This window comes from Delphinus delphis, chromosome 17 (genome assembly GCF_949987515.2).
Source record: "Delphinus delphis chromosome 17, mDelDel1.2, whole genome shotgun sequence".
In the NCBI taxonomy this organism is placed as follows: Eukaryota; Metazoa; Chordata; class Mammalia; order Artiodactyla; family Delphinidae; genus Delphinus; species Delphinus delphis.
The window spans coordinates 39,719,531-39,742,456 of record NC_082699.1 but is presented as its reverse complement, the minus strand read 5'-3'; the positions used below and the strand labels follow the sequence as shown (position 1 = coordinate 39,742,456).

The 22,926-nt window shown below is 37.9% G+C and overlaps 1 protein-coding gene and 1 non-coding gene across 2 annotated transcripts in view; both read right to left on the bottom strand.

Annotated features, from left to right (window-relative positions):
• Positions 1–1,397: 1,397 nt before the first annotated feature.
• Positions 1,398–22,926, bottom strand: part of NDUFAF6 (NADH:ubiquinone oxidoreductase complex assembly factor 6) — a 40,090-nt gene continuing 18,561 nt past the window's right edge. The window contains exons 4-9 of the mRNA XM_059994926.1: positions 19,435–19,491; positions 15,580–15,682; positions 12,064–12,197; positions 10,909–11,010; positions 8,357–8,413; positions 1,398–3,736 (exon numbers count right to left, since the gene is read on the bottom strand). Coding sequence (XP_059850909.1) covers positions 3,608–3,736; positions 8,357–8,413; positions 10,909–11,010; positions 12,064–12,197; positions 15,580–15,682; positions 19,435–19,491 — 582 coding nt within the window. The 3' untranslated portion in view covers positions 1,398–3,607. The remainder of the gene's footprint in view (positions 3,737–8,356; positions 8,414–10,908; positions 11,011–12,063; positions 12,198–15,579; positions 15,683–19,434; positions 19,492–22,926) is intronic.
• On the bottom strand, positions 10,200–10,303 carry LOC132413444 (small nucleolar RNA SNORA14). Its single transcript, XR_009516738.1, has one exon. It is a non-coding gene; the product is annotated as a small nucleolar RNA SNORA14 (small nucleolar RNA).

Here is a 22,926-nt window from a genome sequence, read left to right as displayed (position 1 = left end):
TTTGGATCAAACTTTTTTAATTGGTATAAACAGACATGATGTAAAAATTTGACCATCTATCTGTTCACCTCTCCATAAATTTCATTACAGTCCTTGCTTACCACCATCTTTCTCATTTGAAGATCTTAATTCTTTAGAAAGAACTTTGCAGTTATACTCCAAGAAATACATATTCATTATAGGAGAAAGCAGGTAGAGTTAAGTGTTATTTAAGGTATTTTCACAATGACTCCCCATCTCCTCTCTGTTCCCTCCAGTCTACCTCCGACATCCTTCCCAATTCTGGGTGTATGTGGATTATTAGTCCTCCAAACAGTAGGACAATGTTTTGTTTTGTTTTCAATAATTGTCAGCATAATGTTTACAACTCTGTGGATCTTTCTGGACAAGGCAATCAATCAGGCCATGTCTTCAGGGAAGTCCTATTTATATGAGCTAAAACAAATCCAAGGACACCTAGGCATTTGGTGAAACAGGCAAAATATAAACTCCCAAGTCTGTGATCTTAAGTCAAAATGTTTCACTAGACCAGGAGATGTAGCCACTTTTTATTCACAAACTTTCCTAAGAACTCTGGACGTTACATTATATTCTTTTTACTTAGGTAAGTTGAAGCCAAAACATGAAATCTTAGAGAGGCTATTGGTTCGGCCTCCTGGCCTTTGTTGCGACTGCTTCCTCGGCCAGGACCTCCCCACAACATCTGCACCCCCTTCCCAAACCCTGCTTCCTACCAGACCTTCCTGAAACTCCTCACACGCCCCCTCCTCTGAGAAAACTTTGACCTCCAAAGTGGTTACATGTCCTTCCTATATATACCCAGTGACCAGCACTTAATATCTATTTCAGTTGTTTACTTATTTCTCTAATTTGTAGTTGGAATTTATGTAGTAATTATACTTCTTAACCTAATTTGTACCTGAAATTTATGCAGTAACACTTATTTCTGGAAAAAAGTTGTGCCCTTGAGCTTTTTAACTTGGCTGTTCATTTTACAATCTCAAGAATAGTAAAAATATATGGGTTGTGGGCTTTGGCATTGAACTAATGTGGGTTTGGCATCCAGCTCTAGTTCTAATGGCTGTGTGACCTTGAACTGAGGCAGTTTTATCCTTTGGAAAATAAAGACCTACTGCTCTGTGAATATTAAAGCTTAGGAGCACAAGAGCACATCACCTGTCCAAGTTCGTGCTAAGGGTTAACTGCTGTTGTATTTCTCAAGAGTAATTTAATTTCATCAAAAGGAGAGATTTAACCAATAGAAAAAATAATGCCAGCTGATTTGGAACTACTCAAATGCATTTTATGATAAGCAACTTTACCTACATTGAGATTAATACTTAACATTTGTTATCTGTTGCTCTCTACCTATTCAATATCAAAATACATCTTAAATGGTTTGAAAATGTATCTGACTCCTTTAAATGCTCTAAAAAAGAGATCTGAAAAATGAAAAACAATGTTGGCACCATCTACGGGAGTATCTTTTATGCCAGGAAATTAATAGTACAGTAAATGTCACCGAATAAGACCCTATCTTAATCTCTAGGAGACTGGAAACGTCAGTTCATCCAACTCTCTAAGCATCAAATTTCAAACAGCTTAGAAAGTATTTTGAAATTATTTACTTAAAGTAAATTGGCTTCTGAGCCAGTAAAAAATCCAGTAATCCAGTTGAGTGTTTAAACCCCTCTTTTTAACCCTTCTTACATAGGAACTAAGATGCTTAGCGATTGATTGCTGCCAGATTTAACCTGCTAAGAGCCACAGACAATTCTTACTAATAAAGACTATCTCTAATGAATTTTCAACTCTGGACCATTCAGAATCCCAAGAGGAAATGTGTCCCACTTCCCTGGATTTTCCTCTTTTAGATAAGCTTTAAGCTCTCTAAAGCCACAGGATTAAATAAGAGGATATTCTTTCGGCATCAGTATAAACCAAAAGTACACTAACATAAACAACAGCACTGTATGTTCATTCATTTATACATTTATTAATCTCCACTTGCTCTAAATCAGAAGCCATACGAGGTGCTGGGGGGAATCCTAAGATGAATAAAACTATGTATTCTTGCCCTCAGGCAGTTCTCCATTTGAATTTTATTTACAAAAGTGTAATACTTTAAGCCATCATTAATTCACAATTGAAGTAGGCACTAACCCATAGCTGAAACCAAAGGCTTGAGATGGCATAGAGAAATGGTACAGCGGAGGTGGGAGTGCGCAGGAAACATGACCACTAAAAAGAAAGGAAAAGGAAACTAGGGCATAATTCTGGTTTTAGGAGTCAGAGACTCATTCAGAGTCCAGATCTGCCAACTACCAGCAATGTAAACAATTTTGGTTTTTGCAATTAGTATGTATGTTATAATTAAAAATTTTTAATTACCAAAAATGTTCCTTGTTTCACAGTTTTGAAGATCAGATGAGAACACTGTAAAGTATACAGCACAGAGCTTTTTAGTGGGAAGCTCAACTAGTATAGTAGTTTTTAAAAATGTAGTATCCCCTTAATGAATGTTCAATACAATTTTGTTAATTTAATTTACATTAATACACTTTTTTTTTTTTTTTTTGTGGTACGCGGGCCTCTCACTGTTGTGGCCTCTCCCGTTGCGGAGCACAGGCTCCGGATGCGCAGGCTTACCGGCCATGGCTCACGGGCCCAGACGCTCCGCGGCACGTGGGATCTTCCCGGACCGGGGCACGAACCCGTGTCCCCTGCATCGGCAGGCGGACTCCCAACCACTGCGCCACCAGGGAAGCCCTACATTAATACACATTTTGTTAATACAGTTTTGTTCATGATGATAATGCTCAGTAATAGAGAGTGAAGCAAAAGGGTAAACAAAAAAGTAAAAGCCTTCAAATCGGCCAGATCTAAAGTCAAGTTAGGGTTCGAGCTCTTGAAAGAAGTTATTTTATCATCATGGACAAATTTTCACAGGGTGGTAAAGATTAAATGTTAGAGATACAAGGCCCTCAACACAGCGACTGACACTCCTCAAATATTAACTTCACTCTTCATGATCCCTAAATAAACGCATTTCCCAGCTGTCCTGGACGCCTGGGTTTTGGCTGCTCAGCATGCAAACCTAGTACTTCTTGAGCCCCTTCCCCATTCTTCTCCAAGGGTGAGGACGGGAGGAGACGTGCTTCCCCCTGCCCTCTGGTGGCTGAAGCATGGCCTGCAGCCTAAACACAGCTAAAACGATACTCCTTCCTGGGGCTCGGACTCTGCAAGGATGGCACAGCAGACACTGTCTGGGCTGCTGGTGACAAGGGCGGTGCCTGCAGCAGAATCTGGGCATCACGGCCCCACAGCAACTTCTCATTAATTCTGTGACCTACACACTCATCCAATAAGTGAATTTTCTCCTTAAACAGTAAACAGTTCCTGTTGTTTGTAAACAAGAACCCTAAACTAGTACACTTTTGTACTAGTGTACAGCAACTTCTCATTAATTCTGTGACCTACACACTCATCCAATAAGTGAATTTTCTCCTTAAGCAGTAAACAGTTCCTGTTGTTTGTAAACAAGAACCCTAAACTAGTACACTTTTGTAAAACTAATAAAAGTAAATATCAGTGCCACGAAATTATTTTAATATCTTTTTCTCCATGACTGAATATACAAAGATAATGGAAGTAAAGTATTCTTCTGCTGTAAAGATGGGTGGAATATATCAAAATCCACTTGTTGAATTTTCTTTAAATAATCCTCCAGAGCAACCTGAAAAAAGAGAATAATGGTCACTAGATCACAGAATGATTAAGTCTTTAAAAGAAACAAAAACAAACCCAGCAGGTATTAAGGCTATTTTAGTTTTCCTGAGATGGTCTTCTACATACTAAGAATGTAAATGAAAATTTTAAAAGAGACAGAGAATAAAGACATCTTCTAAGAAGTTTTCTATGAAGCCAGTAAAACTATGTCACAGATCTAGTACTAGAAACATCAAGCCAATTCTGATCATAATTTAGTGTTCTGGTCAAAATGTGACAGAGAAATTATTTGCCAGGTCTTATTACTAGATTCTGTAGAATACAAAAGGGGTGTTTCATTTGAGGAAAATGAACCCCGCCCCACACACACACACAGAAACACACAGTGCCATGAGGGGGAGCTCAAGTTGTTTCTTTAAAAAATTATTTTGTGAAAAAGTTTAAAGGGTGTCCATGTTCTTGCTGGAAAACAATTTGCAGCCAGGGAGAACAATCACAGGTCCCTATAAACGTCACACCATGCTCCCCCCATCACACAAAACTTGACAAAGCTTTCTCTGGGACCGGGGGCCACGATGGAAAACACTGATGATGGGCAGTGCTCTTTATGTTTTTCAATCTTATTAATTTGTAAATTTTTATTAAACAGAGAAGCCACCTACTTTTGCACTGCACAATGTGAAGCGGCCCCACCGCCTTCTCAGCCCACGTGTACAGCTCCCCTTAGAGTTCTGCAGCGCAACCTGTGTGACCCACAGAGAGCATATGCTTGTCCAAAGGACTGTGTGTTCTCCCAGACTTCTATACACTATAAACGGATGAGTGTACATACAAATTCACTCTCTACTTTTGAAACCCTGCACTTATATATATGTATGGCAAGAAACATGTGCATTAATGTGCACAAATGCAAAAACTCTGGAAACAATCCAGAAGTTCTTTGACAAAAAAATAAATGTTCACACAATGAAATATTAAGCTGCCATGAAATAAATGTAGCTAGATGCAATAATATGGATAAATCTTAGAAACACTGTTTGTGTGTGTGTGTGTGTGTGTGTGTGTGTGTAACCCAGAAGACATAAACAGCTCAAAAAAAAAAAAAAAAAAAAACCTAAGGGACTTCCCTCGTGGTGCAGTGGTTAAGAATCCTCCTGCCAATGCAGGGGACATGGGTTCGATCCCTGGTCCAGGAAGATCCCACATGCCGCAGGGCAACTAAGCCCATGTGCCACTACTGAGCCTGTGCTCTAGAGCCCACAAGCCACAACTACTGAGCCCACATGCCACAACTACTGAAGCTCGCATGCCTAGAGCCCGTGCTCCACAACAAGAGAAGCCACCGCAATGAGAAGCCCGCACACCACAACAGAGTAGCCCCCGCTCTACGCAACTAGGGAAAGCCCACGTGCAGCAATGAAGACCCAATGCAGCCAAAAAGAAGCAACATTTTGGTTAGGAATACATAAAATAGGGAAAAGCTTTTCTAGAATAAAAGCAAGATAATAAATACAAAATTCAGGATAGCTACTTGGAGGAGGAAGGCAGAGTCAAGGGGATGAGATTGGGAAAACACATGAGTGCAATTTAATGGTGACATTCTAGTTTCTGGATTAAGTGGTGAGTTCATGGGTGTTCATTATGTTATCCTTTATAATACATGCATACATATATATTCATTTGTAGATATCAAATAAAAAACACGTTAAGAGAAAAAACTTTGAAGATATTTTAGTGTACTTTCACATGTTCTCTTTTATTTTTGGAAAAAAGAGCTCATGTTATTCATAATGTTCTGTAACCTGCTTTTTTAAAAAATTAATTCATATACTGTTATTAACTTTCCATCTCTAAGAACTTTATTATGTTCATTTTAATAGTTTTATAATATCCAATTATAAAGAATAGTTAATGAAATTAAGATACAAGCACGAGAGTATTATACAGCCATCAAATATTGTATTAATATCTCTAATGATGTGGTTAAATGTTTGATAAATAGGACACTGCCATATAAAGTGTGACTTTAAATATACACAGAAATTCATTTAAAAGAAAGAACAGTGTACATAGCATTTACCTCTGGGTCTGGGAATTGTAGGTGATTGTTATTTTCTTCTAATATTCTTTTTATATTTTCCAAATCTCTATTATGAGAATGTAATGCTTTTATAATTAGGAGAAAATTCCATTAAAATACAGATGAAACATGACCTCAAAATTAGAGCTCAACTGGGCATTCACAAATTAGGATTTGGTTCATGGTTAATGGTAAATAAATTGTTCAAAGTAACAAATTCATTGCAAAATTCTCAAAGACGTTACAATTTCTGGGCTTCCCTGGGGCAGTGGTTGAGAATCTGCCTGCCGATGCAGGGAACACGGGTTCGAGCCCTGGTCTGGGAGGATCCCACATGCCACGGGGCGACTGGGCCCGTGAGCCACAACTACTGAGCCTGCGCATCTGGAGCCTGTGCTCCGCAACAAGAGAGGCCACGATAGTGAGAGGCCCGCGCACCGTGATGAAGAGTGGCCCCCGCTTGCTGCAACTGGAGAAAGCCCTTGCACAGAAACTAAGACCCCACACAGCCAAAAATAAATAAATAAACCAATGAACCGACACTTAAAAAAAAAAAGATGTTACAATTTCTGAATATAGCTTCTTAAAACCTCATCTATAGAGCACAACATACTCTACCCTAGACTAGTCATTTTCAAACCATTTTTAAACAGCAAAACCTTTTCTTTGAACAAAGTAATTAACAGATGCTCCATATATAAAACAAATGAGAAGAGATGTGCCCCAGCTGGAATGAGGGTGTAGGATAGAAGGAGCTCCTCGGAAATTACCATGTAGTCCCTCTACTTTCTCCTGGCACAGGACGGAAACAGAGCTGGGCTCCAGCCCCTAGAGTTTCTGATCCATTAGGTCTGTGGTGGATCCCAAGATCTACATTTCTAACAATATCCGAGGCATATATTGCTGGCCCGGGGACCACACCACTAGCCTAAGATAGTGGTTCTTAGGCCTAGCTGCACTTCATTATTACTGGGGGAACTTTTAAGAAGTATCAGTGCCTAGATCCAACCTCTTTGATATGATTTAACTGGTTTGGGGACAGGCCCAATATTGCTTTGTTTTGCTTTAAAAGTTCCCCAAGTGATTCTAATGGACAAGCAGAGTTGAGAACAACCTATTTCACAAAAGTGAACAAAACAGACAAAGTCTTGAACTTTCTTAGAGCTTATAAGTCAAGACAGGTGATGGGTACTTCCCCAGAGGTCCAGTGGTTGGGACTCCACACTTCCACTGCATGGGGTGTGGATTTGATCCCTGGTTGGGGAACTAGGATCCTGCATGCTGTGTGGTGCAGCCAAAAAAAAAAGAAAAGAAAAGAAAAGAAAAAAATAGAAAAAAAAAAAGAGAGACAAAAGAGATGATAGTACATCACCAAATAACCAAATAAATAACAATTAAAAATGGTGATACAGAACAATGTGTTGACACAGAAAGAGATGCTCGACACCTCATTTATACAAAAAATACATATATAATTACATGAACATAAGAAGTCCAGAAAGATGAACAGACATTATCTCTGGAAAGGATAGAATTGTGAGAGCATTCTAATTTCTTTTGCCTCCTCTTATGTGAACATCTAAAACGTTAACATATTACTTTTATAATAAGTGAACCCAGAAAAGAAAGAAAATGATTTCAAACACTCAGAACTGAGACCCAGGATAGAAGATGTGAAAGGATAGAAATGAATCTTTAAATATATTTTAGGGAAAAATGTAGAAGGTATGTTTGGTACCGTAGAAAATGCATGAATTTTCCATTTTCAAACATCACAGATCTTTGAACCTTGGTTTCTATCTATAAAATGAAGTAAACCACACCTAGGAATAACGTATGTAATGACCTAGCTCAGAACCTGTCCCACAGTAGGTGCTACTAACTGGAAGCTATTCTCATTTCTTTATGTATTTTACCACAATGGTTCCTGAACCAGGCTACACATCAGAATCACCTGGAGAATTTTTAAAAATCACAGATCCTCTTAGAAATGCTCCCCTCCCCAACCTCAAGAGTCTTATTTAGTAAGAAGACCCCAGGAATCTGTATTTTTGAAGAAGCCTTCCAGATTATTCTGATGCAGCCAGCTCGGCACTGGTCTGTGAACCACTTTCGGGAACCAGTGCTACAATATGGTCACTAAGGAGAAAAAATATAATAGACTATTAAGTCATATTTATATAGCCATAAGTAGCCTAACACTCCTATGAGGTGGTTTCTCCTATGATTCCCATCTTACCTATGAATAAACTGAGGTACATAGTGATTAAGGAACTTGTTCCACAGCTAGTAAGTGGCAAAACAGATTCAAAACGATGCAGTATGGCTGCAGCCAGTGCTAATGACAATTCCACTCACCTGCCTCTGGGGAACAGAGGCATGACCTTCACCAAAAGCAGAATGTAACTAACAAAACATACCACAGGGAGGAAAACAAAACAAAGATTCCAAACTAAAGAACTGCACTGGGAACCTTATAAAATAGAAAAAAAAAATTATACACATCTGCTTCATTAATTAAACAACCTTCTCTGTTAATCTACTTACCGTCTGAAGGAAAGCAGGAAATGCTTTCACAGGAACACTTTTGTGGAAGGACCTAGCCTAAAAAAGGAAGACAAAAGGAAACTGGTTTGAAATACAAATATTTCTGGAAATAAACACTCTCCCTCTGAAAGTGAACACAAAGCAACACCAGCAGTTTAAATTATCAGCACTGCTAGGGACGCTCTCGAAAGCAAGAAAATAGTTCTCATCTCCTGTCGGTTGAGATTAATTTGCCAAACCTAAAGGAATCAGGAAAAGGTACTATATTAAGAATTCTCTTCTTTCTTACATTTGGTTTTGACATTTCCAACTGCCTTATAACTTTGACCCCCCCCCAGCTCTGTGGTAAGGGGCAAATGAAGACATACAGGTGACCCTAGAATAACATGGGTTCACTTACATGCAGATTTTTTTCAACAGTAAATACTACAGCACTACATGATCCTTGGTTGGTTGACTCCACCTTGGATACAGAAGACCACCTATAAATTATACATGGATTTCCAACTGCGTGGAAGGTTGGAGCCCTTAACCCCCGTGATTGTTCAAGGGTCAACTGTACTTACATACAAGTCCCAGCACCTTCCCAGCTTGGATGTCACTCCCTCCTGTCTTGATGAATATAAGATCCTTCTAGCTGATCTTCCTGCCTCTGTGTTCCCCAACCTTTAATTCATGCCCCAGAGCCAGAGCCAGCCAAATTCATGTCCTAAAGTCACTGTTTTACTTTTCCTTTCTTTAACTTAACTCCCTGATAGATCATGTCCCAAATATTCATCTTGGAATTCAAAGGCCTACACATCTTGAATCTAACCTCATCTATCCAACCTAACACCCTACTACTCCAGACTACAGAGCCCTGATGCACTTAGGCTGACGCCCATCATCCAGCCCTCACCACGCCCACTTCTGTCTGAAGGTCTTTGCTTATACTGTCAGATACTGCTTCTTACTCCTGACTCACTTACCCCACCTACTACAATTGCTCTCTTCAAGACCATCCACAATTTACTAATCATCGTACCTATCTTTTCTCTCAATCTCTCCAAGAAATGCAAAATTTCAGTATTCCCCATTCTTGGAACTTGCTCCTCCCTAGGTTTCCAAGACACTGACTCTGAGTTCTCCCACTTCTTTTGATCATTCTTTCCTTCTGCTTCTTCCTATTAAATGGCCCTTCCTCCTCCTACCTGAGAAATGGAGGTGGGCTCAAGGTTCTGCCTTTGGTCTTATGGTTTAAATGTATATTCTCCTTGGACAACAGCATAGCCACACTTAGAGCTTTAAACATAAGCCTTCCACCTGGATGACTCCCCAATCTGTACCTCCAGTTCTGATCTCCTCTTAAAGTCACAATCCTACAATCTGCATTTTAGCCCACCTCCCTAAATGCCCTCTAATCCCCTTACATTCAATGATGTCCAGCAGCTACTGATCAGCACCCAGCACACCACTGCTTTTTTATTGTAGTCTCTGACTGGCATCATCACCATCTATATTTGAACTCCATGCAGCCTGCGACTTTCCTGCTTCCTGATTCTGCTACAATCCAAACAGTTATCAGGTCCAGCTGATTCTTCCTCTGTTATATGTGTGTACGTATATGTATGTGTGTGTATATATATATATATATATATATGCACACACACACACACACATTCACATACATACATATACATATAAAACATCTACCCTCTCTAAATCACTCTTTATTTTTTAATGACTTATTATAGCTTAATTAGTTGGTAAGTTTTAGTATTATAGCTTTAATATATTTAAGTTATATTAAATATGGCAATCACTTGTTTGTACTTTCTGGGCTCTAATAAATTACATGTAAATTTTAGTTTCAGAAAGCTATTTTGACTGAGCAACCTAGATAAGTTACATTCGCTCACATCTTGGAAGCATTTAGAATAAAGCTACCAAGAAGGTTTAAGAATGCAACAAATCAGACACTTCTTTAAATGTGGCAGTAAGGAGATTATATACTAGAGATTATTATTAGAGTAAGCAGGATGAAAGCCAAATTATAGTATGGTGAACGGTACCATGGTGGTGAGGGCCTTGAGGTAAAATGAAGGTAGAACACTTATGCAAAAAAGGTTAATTGGGAGGGGAAAATAAGAGACAGAAGGGTCCAATGGGCTGCCTGTAACTTCAGAAGGCAATAGCAACAAACCAGAAGATAAAAGGGGCAAGTTATCAGAAAGGCCAACTGAAAATACCAGCTGGGAACTGCTGACGACGCAAGGTCCTGGAAGAGTAGAAGAGGCATCAGCCTTAACAAGGCAGAAAGACACACTGTCCCCTGAGAGAGAAATAGTGAGCGGATGGATCAGAGAGGAGCCTAACTGAGGAAGCTGAGAGGGAGAAGGAGATTTTTTTTAAAGTAGAAAAAGTTTATAATAATCCCTGAGATAAATCTATTGGGATTTCAGTGAGCGATGGATATGGACTGCCAAACAGAGAACACTACAACCATGCTCTAGGAGTAGCCACAGCTAGAAATGATAGTTTCCTAAATGATTTGGCAAAAAGAGGCTACTTACATGCTTTAGGTGCAAGTGTGCCTGGCTGGCCATGTCATATACCACATCTCTCACATTTTTATCTTGGCTCTTCCGTAGAAAATCCTCTTGTGAAACACCATGCTGTGTGGGAAAATGTACATTACATCAGGATTCAAAAAGCACAATTAAAACTAGCTCAAGAAAACTGGTGATAGAACAGTATATACAGTATAATGCCTATTTTGTTTTCTTGGTTTTTGGTTTTTTTTGGCCACGCCGTGCAGCCTGCATGATGTCAGTTTTCTTTCTTTTTTTTTTAATATTTATTTATTTGTTTGTTTGTTTCTTTGTTTGGCTGCACCAGGTCTTAGTTGTGGCACACGTGGCATGCAGGCTCTTTCATTGCAGTGTGCGGGCTTCTCTCTAGTTGTGGTGCGCAGGCTCAGCAGCTGCAGCGCGAGAGCTTTCTAGTTGCGGCGCAGGGGCTCCAGAGCGCACAGGCTCAGTAGGTACAGCGCTCAGGCTCTAGAGCATGCAGGCTTAGTTACCCCGTGGCATGTGGGATCTTAGTTCTCTAACGAGGGATCGAACCCACGTCCCCTGCATTGGAAGGAGGATTCTTAACCACTGGACCACGAGGGAAGTCCCCTATTTTACTTTTTAAAATATATCTATATGTATGTGAGTGCGTATATAGACACACACACAGACACTCTCTCTCCTGGAAGAATATGCAACAAGATGCTAACTAATGACAGTTGTAGGTGAAACAAAATAAAGCACGAAACAAACAGATAAGAAGTTTAATAGAACAGACAATAATGAACCTCCTCCAGAAAACAAAAGTTCTCATAAACAGTATTCTTTTTTAATGGATTATTTCCTCCTTTAAAATAAAATAAAGAACAGGCTAAGGTGACCACTAGGAATAATTACTGAAATTGCTTGAAAGGGAGTAAGGCATCAACATGTAAGTACACCAAGTGAGGTTCTCTGAACCTTCTTACTCATAGCTCCACCACAGACCTAAAATGCCTGACTGATAAAATTCTAACTTGATAACTCTGGAGCAAAAAAGCAATAAGCATGTGTTTCAAAACGGTCACTTGAATAGACTAAGCAGAGAACCAAGACAGGACGTCCCTCCCCATATTCTTGAGGTAAATAATTAGAGGGTACAAACAACGGCCTTACCAGCATACAAATATCCATGGGAAGGAATACTCTTCTTCTGCTACCATGATACGGCGTTGCTCTCAAGCAAGTTACAATGCCTTGTGCTTTTCCAATGTGACTTGCGGCATGATCTGCATGAAGATCCTTTATACCTATGATTTTAGAAATCAACTGGGCTGCTCTTTTCTCTTTAAATGCATAACAAGTCAACAGAAGCAGCATAGAGAAATGACCTAAACATGTAAAAGGTGTTTCTCCCATGTTTTATATCTGAAAAACAGGATGTATGAGAGTAAAACTGGGCACAAAGACAAGCTGACCATTTACCATAAACAGGTTTCTGAACTTCAACTTTTAAATAAAAGAGTTTTCCTCAGAGTACAGCACACCAAGAGCACATTTGGAATTTTAATTAGCTATCGTGGAAAAACACTGCAAGTCTTGCATTTCTTCTCCTCAGTGCAATTTCCATATGACCTCATTTTAAGTATATGCTTAACAAACATTCTGCTCTTTGCTCCCTCCTTTCATTGTGTTGGCAAACATGTCACTGAATGTGCAGACAGAACAGGCCTGGGAAATTTGGTAGGGACTTGGGTTGTTCTTTTAGGGTGACATAAAGACATATTACCTTCCTCAAATGGATGATATTGTCCTTGTCCCAAATAATTTCCTCATTACAATAAGACCTCACCAACTTAGAACAAAATCAAAGTAGGAAAAATACCATCTAAGTGGCATAATTGGTTTTTTTTAAGACAAATCTCATAAAACTTTTAGATATACAGTTTTATTTCTTCTACCTTTTGTTTTTAAACATGGGGAAGTATTATTGACAGAGAAGGAAGGAGTCAGGCCATGGGCCTTCCAAATTGTAGGAGATGCATAAAAAAATAGAATCATCTGCAATTACCAGATTATTAATTACAGCATTCTCATGAGGCAGCTAAAGTCCTTTTATGAGAGCCTGGGTATTGTGATTAGTCTACATTCCATTCCAAAGAAAGGTATATATTATATTCCCCTTCTTACTCAAAAAAAAAAAAAAAAAAAAAAAGCTATTCCTTTCTAGTTGGTGCAAAGAAAAACTTCAGTGTTAAACTGGTTAGACTGTCAGATTGTGAAAGAGTGAAGTCTAAAAGGTGTTTTCTTAACAGTATGCAGGTTCCTTAAAAAACCAAAAATAGAGTTACCACATGATCCAGCAATCCCACTCCTGGGCATATATATCTGGAAAAGATGAAAACTAATTCGAAAAGATACATGCACTCCAATGTTCATAGTAGTGCTATTTACAATAGCCAAGACATGGAAGCAACCTAAGTGTCCATCAACAGAAGAGTCAATAAAGAAGATGTGGGGCATGCATGTGTGTGTGTGTGTATACACACACACACACACACACACACAATGGAATATGACTCAGCCATAAAAAAGAATGAAATATTACCATCTGCAGCAACATAGATGGACCTAGAGATTATCATACTGAGTGAAGTAAATCAGATAAAGACAAATATTATATAATATCACTTATATGTAGAATCTAAAAAATAATACAAATGAACTTATTTACAAAACAGAAACATACTCACAGACTTAGAAAACAAACTTATGGTTACCAAAGAGGAAAGAAGGGGAGGGGGATAAATTAGGAGTACAGGATTAACAGATAACACACCACTACACATAAAATAGATAAACAATGGACACCTTATCTTTGATAAAGGTGGCAGGAATGTACAGTGGAGAAAGGACAGCCTCTTCAATAAGTGGTGCTGGGAAAACTGAACAGGTACATGTAAAAGTATGAGACTAGATCACTCTCTAACACCATACACAAAAATAAGCTCAAAATGGATTAAAGACCTAAATATAAGGCCAGAAACTGTCAAACTCTTAGAGGAAAACATAGGCAGAACACTCTATGACATAAATCACAGCAAGATCCTTTCTGACCCACCTCCTAGAGTAATGGAAATAAAAACAAAAATAAACAAATGGGACCTAATGAAACTTCAAAGCTTTTGCACAGCAAAGGAAACCATAAACAAGACCAAAAGACAACCCTCAGAATGGGAGAAAATATTTGCAAATGAAGCAACCGACAAAGGATTAATCTCCAAAATTTACAAGCAGCTCATGCAGCTCAATAACAAAAAAACAAACAACCCAATCCAAAAATGGGCAGAAGACCTAAATAGACATTTCTCCAAAGAAGATACACAGACTGCCAACAAACACATGAAAGAATGCTCAACATCATTAATCATTAGAGAAATGCAAATCAAAACTACAATGAGATATCATCTCACACCAGTCAGAATGGCCATCATCAAAAAATCTAGAAACAATAAATGCTGGAGAGGGTGTGGAGAAAAGGGAACACTCTTGCACTGCTGGTGGGAATGTGAATTGGTTCAGCCACTATGGAAAACAGTATGGAGGTTCCTTAAAAAACTACAAATAGAACTACCATATGACCCAGCAATCCCACTACTGGGCATATACCCTGAGAAAACCAAAATTCAAAAAGAGTCATGTACCAAAATGTTCATTGCAGCTCTATTTACAATAGCCCGGAGATGGAAACAACCTAAGTGCCCATCATCGGATGAATGGATAAAGAAGATGTGGCACATATATACAATGGAATATTACTCAGCCGTAAAAAGAAACGAAATTGAGCTATTTGTAATGAGGTGGATAGACCTAGAGTCTGTCATACAGAGTGAAGTAAGTCAGAAAGAAAAAGACAAATACCGTATGCTAACACATATATATGGAATTTAAGGAAAAAAAATGTCATGAAGAACCTAGGGGTAAGGCAGAAATAAAAACGCAGACCTCCTAGAGAACGGACTTGAGGTTATGGGGAGTGGGAAGGGTGAGCTGTGACAGGGCGAGAGAGAGTCATGGACATATACACACTAACAAACGTAGTAAGGTAGATAGCTAGTGGGAAGCAGCCGCATGGCACAGGGATATTGGCTCGGTGCTTTGTGACAGCCTGGAGGGGTGGGATAGGGAGGGTGGGAGGGAGGGAGACGCAAGAGGGAAGACATATGGGAACATAAGTTTATGTATGACTGATTCACTTTGTTATAAAGCAGAAACTAACACACCATTGTAAAGCAATTATACCCCAATAAAGATGTTAAAAAAAAAATAGATAAACAACAAGGATTTACTGTGTAGCACAGGGAACTATATTATCTTCTAATAACTATAATGGAAAAGAATCTGAAATACATATATATATATGTATAACTGAATCACTTTCCCGTACACCTGAAATTAACACAAATTAACACTTTCTTGTACACCTGAAATTAACACAATTCTAATAACTATAATGGAAATGAATCTGAAATACATATATATGTATAACTGAATCACTTTCCTGTACATCTGAAATTAATCACTTTCCTGTACACCTGAAATTAACACAATACTGTAAACCAACTACACTTCAATTTAAAAAAAAAAAGGTGTTTTCTTTAAAAAAGAGAAGTATTAAAAAAAAAAACTTACCCAATATTTCTAGTGTTAGATAAAGAAGAGAGCTCTGTGTGTTTTCAGCATAATTTTCCAGTTCCTGGATGTTACGATATGCTTTGTCATCCAAATTTTTTTCCTACAAACAAAATGCTTTATTTGCTTGACGAATTGTCAATATTTTATTTTTAAAAGGCACAATTTTTTTGCCCTAAAGAATTGAGTAATAAAGAATAAAAACTTTTAGTATAAGTTGTTTATTACACAATAAAATAAGATTAAAATAAAATTAAAATATTAAAGTCCTGCATGTTCAATACTTACAAATCGCCCCTCAAAATAATACCTCAGGAATAACCTCAATGCACAAATCACCACGGACATGGGGTTGGCTTAATTTTTACTTCCTTCTAAAAGCCTGAGGTAGCATGAGAAATTGACAACTGAGCTCTTACTTAAGTACTTCAGACATTATCTCCTTAATCCTAACAACTCCCTCAAAAGGAATTAATACTTTTTTCATTTCGCAGATGAAGAAACTGAGTTACCAACAAGTTAAGGAATACGCCCAAGGTCGCACAGCGAATTAGTGGTGGGGAAAAGATTCAAACCCACATATTTTGACCATTAAGCCCGTGCTCTTAATAGGGAAAAGGTGCCTAGAAGAAGAAAGGAGATCACAAGCAGGCCCTGCACGCCATTCCCCATAAAAGAAACTATGCTCAGTAAACCAACGGTTGATTACCAGAACACACTATATTCAAGAAACAGAAAAATGTAAATCTTAGAACATCTAGCAACTTTTATAATAATACATTTACAAAGACTTGATGGCCAAGGTAATATTATTCCTCCACCCCTTCCTCCTTTTTTACAATCAGGAGAAACTGGCACCAACAATGAATCCCAGGGGAAAAAATATGTTCCAGCTCCATTACATTTAAAAACAAACTGGAACATAATTCATATACCATAAAATTTACCCTTTTGAAGTATACAATTCAGTGGTTGTAGTATATTCACAGAGTTGTGCAACTATCACCACTAATTCCAGAATGTTTTCTCTTCATCACCTCAGAAAGAATCCTGTATCTGTTAAGCAGTCACTTCCCAGTTCTCCCTTTCCTTATCTCCTGACAAACCTCTAACCTACTTTGTCTCCATGGATTTGTCTGTTGTGAACATTTTATAAAAGTGCAATGATACAATATGTGGCTTTTTGTATCTGGCTTCTTTCAATTAGCATGTTTTCAAGGTTCATCCATGTTGGCACATCTTTTAGTATCTCATTCCTTTTAATTGAAGAAAATCTGAATAATATTCCACTGTATGGATACACACATTTTGTTTATTCATTCAACTATGAGTTGTTCCCACTTTTGGACTATTACGAGTGAACATTTGTGCACAAGTTTTGTGTGGATACGTTTTCATTTCTCATACCAACCTAGGAGTGAAATTGCTAGGTCTATGATAACTCTATGTTTAACTTTCTGAAGAACTGCCAAACAGTTTTTCCAAAGCAGCTGCACCACTTTACATTTCCGTCAGCATCGTATGAAGGGTTCCAATTTCTCCACTTCCTCACCAACACTCGTTATTGTTCATTCTTTTTATAATAGCCATCCTAATTGGTATGAAGTGGTATCTCATTGTGGTTTGGATTTTCATTTCCCTCATGAAAAGATGCTGAGCATCTTTTAAGGTGCTTATTACTTATCTTATATTTTCCTTAGAGAAATGTTTACTCAAATCCTTTGCCCATGTTTAAGTTGGGTTATTTGTCTTTTTATTGTTGAATTATAAGAGTTCTTTATATATTCTAGACACTAGTCCCTTATCATATATATAACTGGTAAATATTTTCTCCCATTCTGTGGATTGTCTTTTTGCTTTCTTGAAGTTTTTACTTTTGATGAAGTCCAATTATCTTTTTTTTTATTGCTTGTGCTTTTGGTCTCATATCTAAGAAGTCACTGCCCAACAGAAAGTTAAAAAGATTTATGCCTAGGTTTTCTCCTAAGACTTTTACAGCTTTAACTCTTACATTTAGGGCTTTGATCCATTTTGAGTTAGTTTTTGTACATGGTATGAGATAGGAGTTCAAATTCTTTCTTTCGCATGTGGATATCCAGTTGTCCCAGCATTGCTTGTTGAAAAGGTTATTCTTTCCCCCACTGAATTATCTTCATACCCTTGTCAAAAATCAGCTGACTATCAATATATAGGTTTACTTCTGGACTCTCAATTCTATTCCATGCCAATATAGATGATCTATATGATCAGTATATATTGATCTATATGTCTATGGCAGGTCAATACTACACAGTTGATTACTGTAACTTTATACTTAAGTCTCAAAATTGGGAAATGTGAGTCCTCCAACTTTGTTCTTCTTTTTCAAGATTCTTTTGATGATTCTGGGTCCCTTGCATTTTCATATGAATTTTAGGATCAGCTTGTCAATTTCTCCAAAAAAGGCAGCTGGAATTTTTATAAGGATTATACTGAATCTTCAGATCAATGCAGGGAGATTGACCCCAGTCCTTTACTTTTAAATATCCCTCCATACAAAAGCCAAATGTTATTTTCCATTAAACAATGGAAAAACTGCTATTTTTTCATTAAGAAAAAAAGAGATTTTCCATTATCTCTGTCTTGAGTTCTCAAATTTTCTTTACCTCATGAAAACTGAAGACACCTGAAAAATACATTTTCTTAGTACTAATTAATTCTATAGGCCAACTGAGCAATTTTTTAAATGTTAAAGTCATTATCTCATTTTTGCTTATATTATTACTACTATAGCCTATGGTTATTAATAGATTGTATCCAAATAAACTAAGTAAACTTACATTTTCAGGACAATAATATGTAATAAATATCAGGCCAACAAGGACACTTAGCCAACAATGTGTCAGAAAGATTAGACAAATCAGCCCAGGTCATCAAGCAATTTGCATGCTTGGTTAGAACTAGAACTTAGTTCTAAGAACTCAGTATAAGATTCCATTTGCTAGAACTGTTGAACTTTCCTTATTCCCTCTATTTGGACAGAGATCCAAGCACTGGGTATGCATAATGATATGTGTACAACTACTCAAGTTTTGATGACATTAAGGAATTATCCATACTTTTTAAAGGTCTGGTAATCATATTATAGTTATGTTTTATACAAGTTTTTTTCTCTCTCTTTTTTTTAAATTTTTATTTTATACTGGAGTATAGTTGATTTACAGTGTTGTGTTTAGTTTCAGGCATACAGCAAAGTGATTCAGTTATACATATACATACATCTATTGTCAGACACTTTTCCCATTTTAGGTTATTACAGAATATTGAGTAGAGTTTCCTGTGCTATACAGCAGGTTCTTGTTGATTATTTTATACAAGTTTTTATCTTTTCAAGATACATGTATATGTACAGATCAAATAATAACATGTCTGGGGTTTACTTTAAAATAATCTAATAGGGTATAGGGAGGGAAGTTGGTAGAATATAGATGAAATAACATTGGACATGTATTTATAACTATTAAAGCTGGGTGACATACACATGGAAGTATATTACACTATTCTCTCTACTTTTATATAAGTCTGAAAATTTCTGTTGTAAAAACTTTCTGTTTTAAAAAAACAAACTAGTAGAGTGTGGTGTGCACACGCATACCTCTGCCTGGGTGCCTGTCTTTGCTTGTCTGTCTCTAGGTACGGGGGTGGGCGGCTGAGGTGGGTGGCATGCAGTAATGGAGAATGGATAAAATGGTACAGTTCTCTAAAAGTTTCGTTTCTCCAAATATTAATACACATACTAAAACATTTCCTCCCTGAAGATTAGCTTAAGGATTAAAAAGGAAGAAAAAACTTAAGACTTGAGCAATTTCAACTTACTCTTTCATCAATGATTTTCATAAGCCATCTTTTAGTCAGATTATGTCTTTTGACAGCCTAAAAAAAACAAGAGTTGTAAGTTTTAGAAAGTACTGGAAATGACTTCTGTAGACCTGAATAACATAAACAAACCAAATACAAAACTAGGTAAGGGGGTTTCCCTGGTGGCGCAGTGGTTGAGAGTACGCCTGCCGATGCAGGGGACATGGGTTCGTGCCCCGGTCTGGGAAGATCCCCCATGCCGCGGAGTGGTTAGGCCCGTGAGCCATGGCTGCTGAGCCTGCGCATCCGGAGCCTGTGCTCCGCAACGGGAGAGGCCCCAACAGTGAGAGGCCCGCGTACCGCAAAAAAAAAAAAAAAACTAGGTAAGGGAGCATTCGTAATAACGCATCACCAGATAGATAGCTATGTTAAAGAACTAGGGAAAAAAAGAGAATGTCCCTAGAAAACATTTCAAAACATTTCCAAGTAAGGATAATATATATCCAAAACTTTTCCACTAATTTGTCTTTTTTTTCTTATATTATTGGTAATTCAGTGATTCCACTTTCAAAACAAAAACAAGAATTAAGCAGAGCTTCTCTGCTATGTGATATGCCCCAACTTCTATGCTTACTTATTACACACAAACTTTTTTCCATAAAAATGAAGACTCTATTTAATGAAAATAAACACTTTCCAAAAAGAAAACAGTAATAAAGCTCCAAAGAAAACAATCTGCAGGGTACAGTGTTATCTTACAAGTAAAGACACTCTAGTAGGAAAGAGAACACCTAGTGCTCAGATCTTGGCCTCCAATACCACTCCCCGCAAAGGAAACAAGAGTCTAGAAAATGGGTGATTCCAGAGCTGGAGCAAGGGAGATTCAAGATGATTCTATTTTATTGCGCCAGAAAATAGAAAGTGCTCAAAAGAACAATGGGAGGCATGTCAGGACACAGAAGCCAGTTTGAAGGGACTCCCACTGTCCAAATCTGGGACTATTGGAACACCAAAATAATTAAGTATAGTAATAAGTTATAAACTACTGAAAAAAACAGTAGAGTTTATACCAATAATTAATAAATAAATAATATAGGAGTACGAGAGCATTTGCCTATAGTAGAGTGCCAAGTGGTCAATGTGAACAGAGCATCAGAGTTGCGAAATTATCATTCTGCAATCATAATAGTAAAGACTGGATAAGACAAGAACCACCAATGAATGCAGGAAATTTCACAAGAAGTTGATGAGGAACAGCGTATTTGCATTGTCTGAAAGTTGATTAGTTACAAGGGGAACTATAATTATACAGTAGATTACACATTAAACCAGGCAACATCTTGACTGTTAACGAAAATGAACAATGCCAATAAAGGAAAGATGGACAAAATGTGTCTCTGGATGTGATACCCTGAGAATACATCACCTATGCAGTATTCTGGCCAAGAATGCATAACCTGAATCATTTAATCATGAGAACACATCAGACAAACCCAAAATGAGGAATGTTCTACTACCAAAAAAAAAAAAAGAAAGAAAAAAAGAAAGGGTTACATTCTTCAAAAATATCAATGTCATAGAAAACAAAGAAAAGCTATGGAAATGTTCCAGATTAAAGCTAAAATGACATAACAAAAAAAAGTACCTGACTGGATCCTACACTGGAGGGGAAAAATACATTAGTGGATATTATTGGGTCAAGTGACAAAATTGGAATATGAGGGCTTCCCTTGTGGCGCAGTGGTTGAGAGACCGCCTGCTGATGCAGGGGACACGGGTTTGTGCCCCGGTCCGGGAAGATCCCACATGCCGCAGAGCGGCTGGGCCCGTGAGCCATGGCTGCTGAGCCTGCGCGTCCGGAGCCTGTGCTCCACAACGGGAGAGGCCACAACAGTGAGAGGCCCACGTACCGCCAAAAAAAAAAAAAAAAAAAATTGGAATATGAATGGAAAATTAGATGAAAAGTGTTATATCAAAGTTAAATTTACTAAAGTCAATAACTATTCTGGTTATATAAGAGAATGTCTCTATTAGGAAATACTAAAGTATTTCGGGACAAAGGGACATGATGTATGTAACTTATACTCAAATGATTTAAAAACTTATGAGTGTGAAAATATATACAGAGAGAGCATGCTAGCACACACACACTTGAGTGAGCACACAAAATGATTAACAAATGGGATAAAATGTTAACAACAAGTAATTCTAGGCGAAGGATATAGAAATGTTCTTATACTATTTTTAATTTTGTAACCTTTCTGAAATTCTGAAGTTTTTTCCAAATAAGTTTTTAAAACATTGTTTTCTTACCAAGTCAACACTAAGTATAATATATTTTCACAATAAATAAATATAGTAGTGAAACAAAGTCTTAGGAATATATCCTATACTTCAACTGAGACTCTAAGATGTCACTGATACTAAAATGTTAAAAGCTGACATGATCATCAATACACATTTATGTGACAAAGGGTGGATCTGTAGAGAATGAGCCCACTTTGCCCTACAGGAACTTAACAGAAGCTAAAAGGGCTACATGGAGTTGGTTTCCAAGTGCTCTCAGCATTATTACAATTACATAGCAGGACTCTCTACAGGCCTCTCTCCCCAGTCCCAGGAATCAGCCTGGGATACCTCAGTCATTAGAGTTCTGCTCTTGTTTTATTTTGCACATGTCTGAGTAGGGCAGGACTTGTTTGATCTTTGTAACCACATCATCAAGCACCATTCCTGGCATAGAAAAGTACTCAATAAATACTTAACCACTGAAAAGTCAGACTCCTATTTACTCAAGACTGACGCTATAACAGCTGCAGTTCCTTGACCACAAAATATAGCTCTCTTGTCTGATTCTGAAGGAAATCGGAGATCAAGATAAAAAATAAATATTTATAAGAAGCTGAAAACCTGCTGAACAAAACTATCAAAACTTTGGAAATAGAAGCCAAATAGAACAAAAACCCTGGCTATAAATATTAGAAATTATAGATACTCAACTATTTTGTACCCTAAAGGCACCAATGAAACAGTGTGGCAAGAATGTACTCTTTGGACAACATGTCACTGTTTCCCTATTTAATCTTCTAAAGAAGCTGAAACTCTTCAAAGAATCAACTGAAAGTTTGACTGGACAGTGGTGCAATAGGGTATGTTCCAACAGAACGGGGAGGGGTAGGGAATATGCAATCAGGACAACTGGTCTGAACACTACCTGCTTCTTTCAAATACTCATATTAACCTTCAATACCTGTCATATCAGAAAGCTGGCCAGGGACTTCCAGCCAGTGGCACAGTGGTTAAGAATCTGCCTACCAGTGCAAGGGATATGGGTTCAATCCCTGGTCTGGGAAAATCCCACATACTGCAGAGCAACTAAGCCCATGTGCCACAACTACTGAGCCTGCGCTCTAGAGCCCGCAAGCCACAACTATTGAGCCCATGCACCTAGAGCCTGTGCTCCAAAACAAGAGAAGCCACTGCAATGAAAAGCCCACGCACCGCAACGAA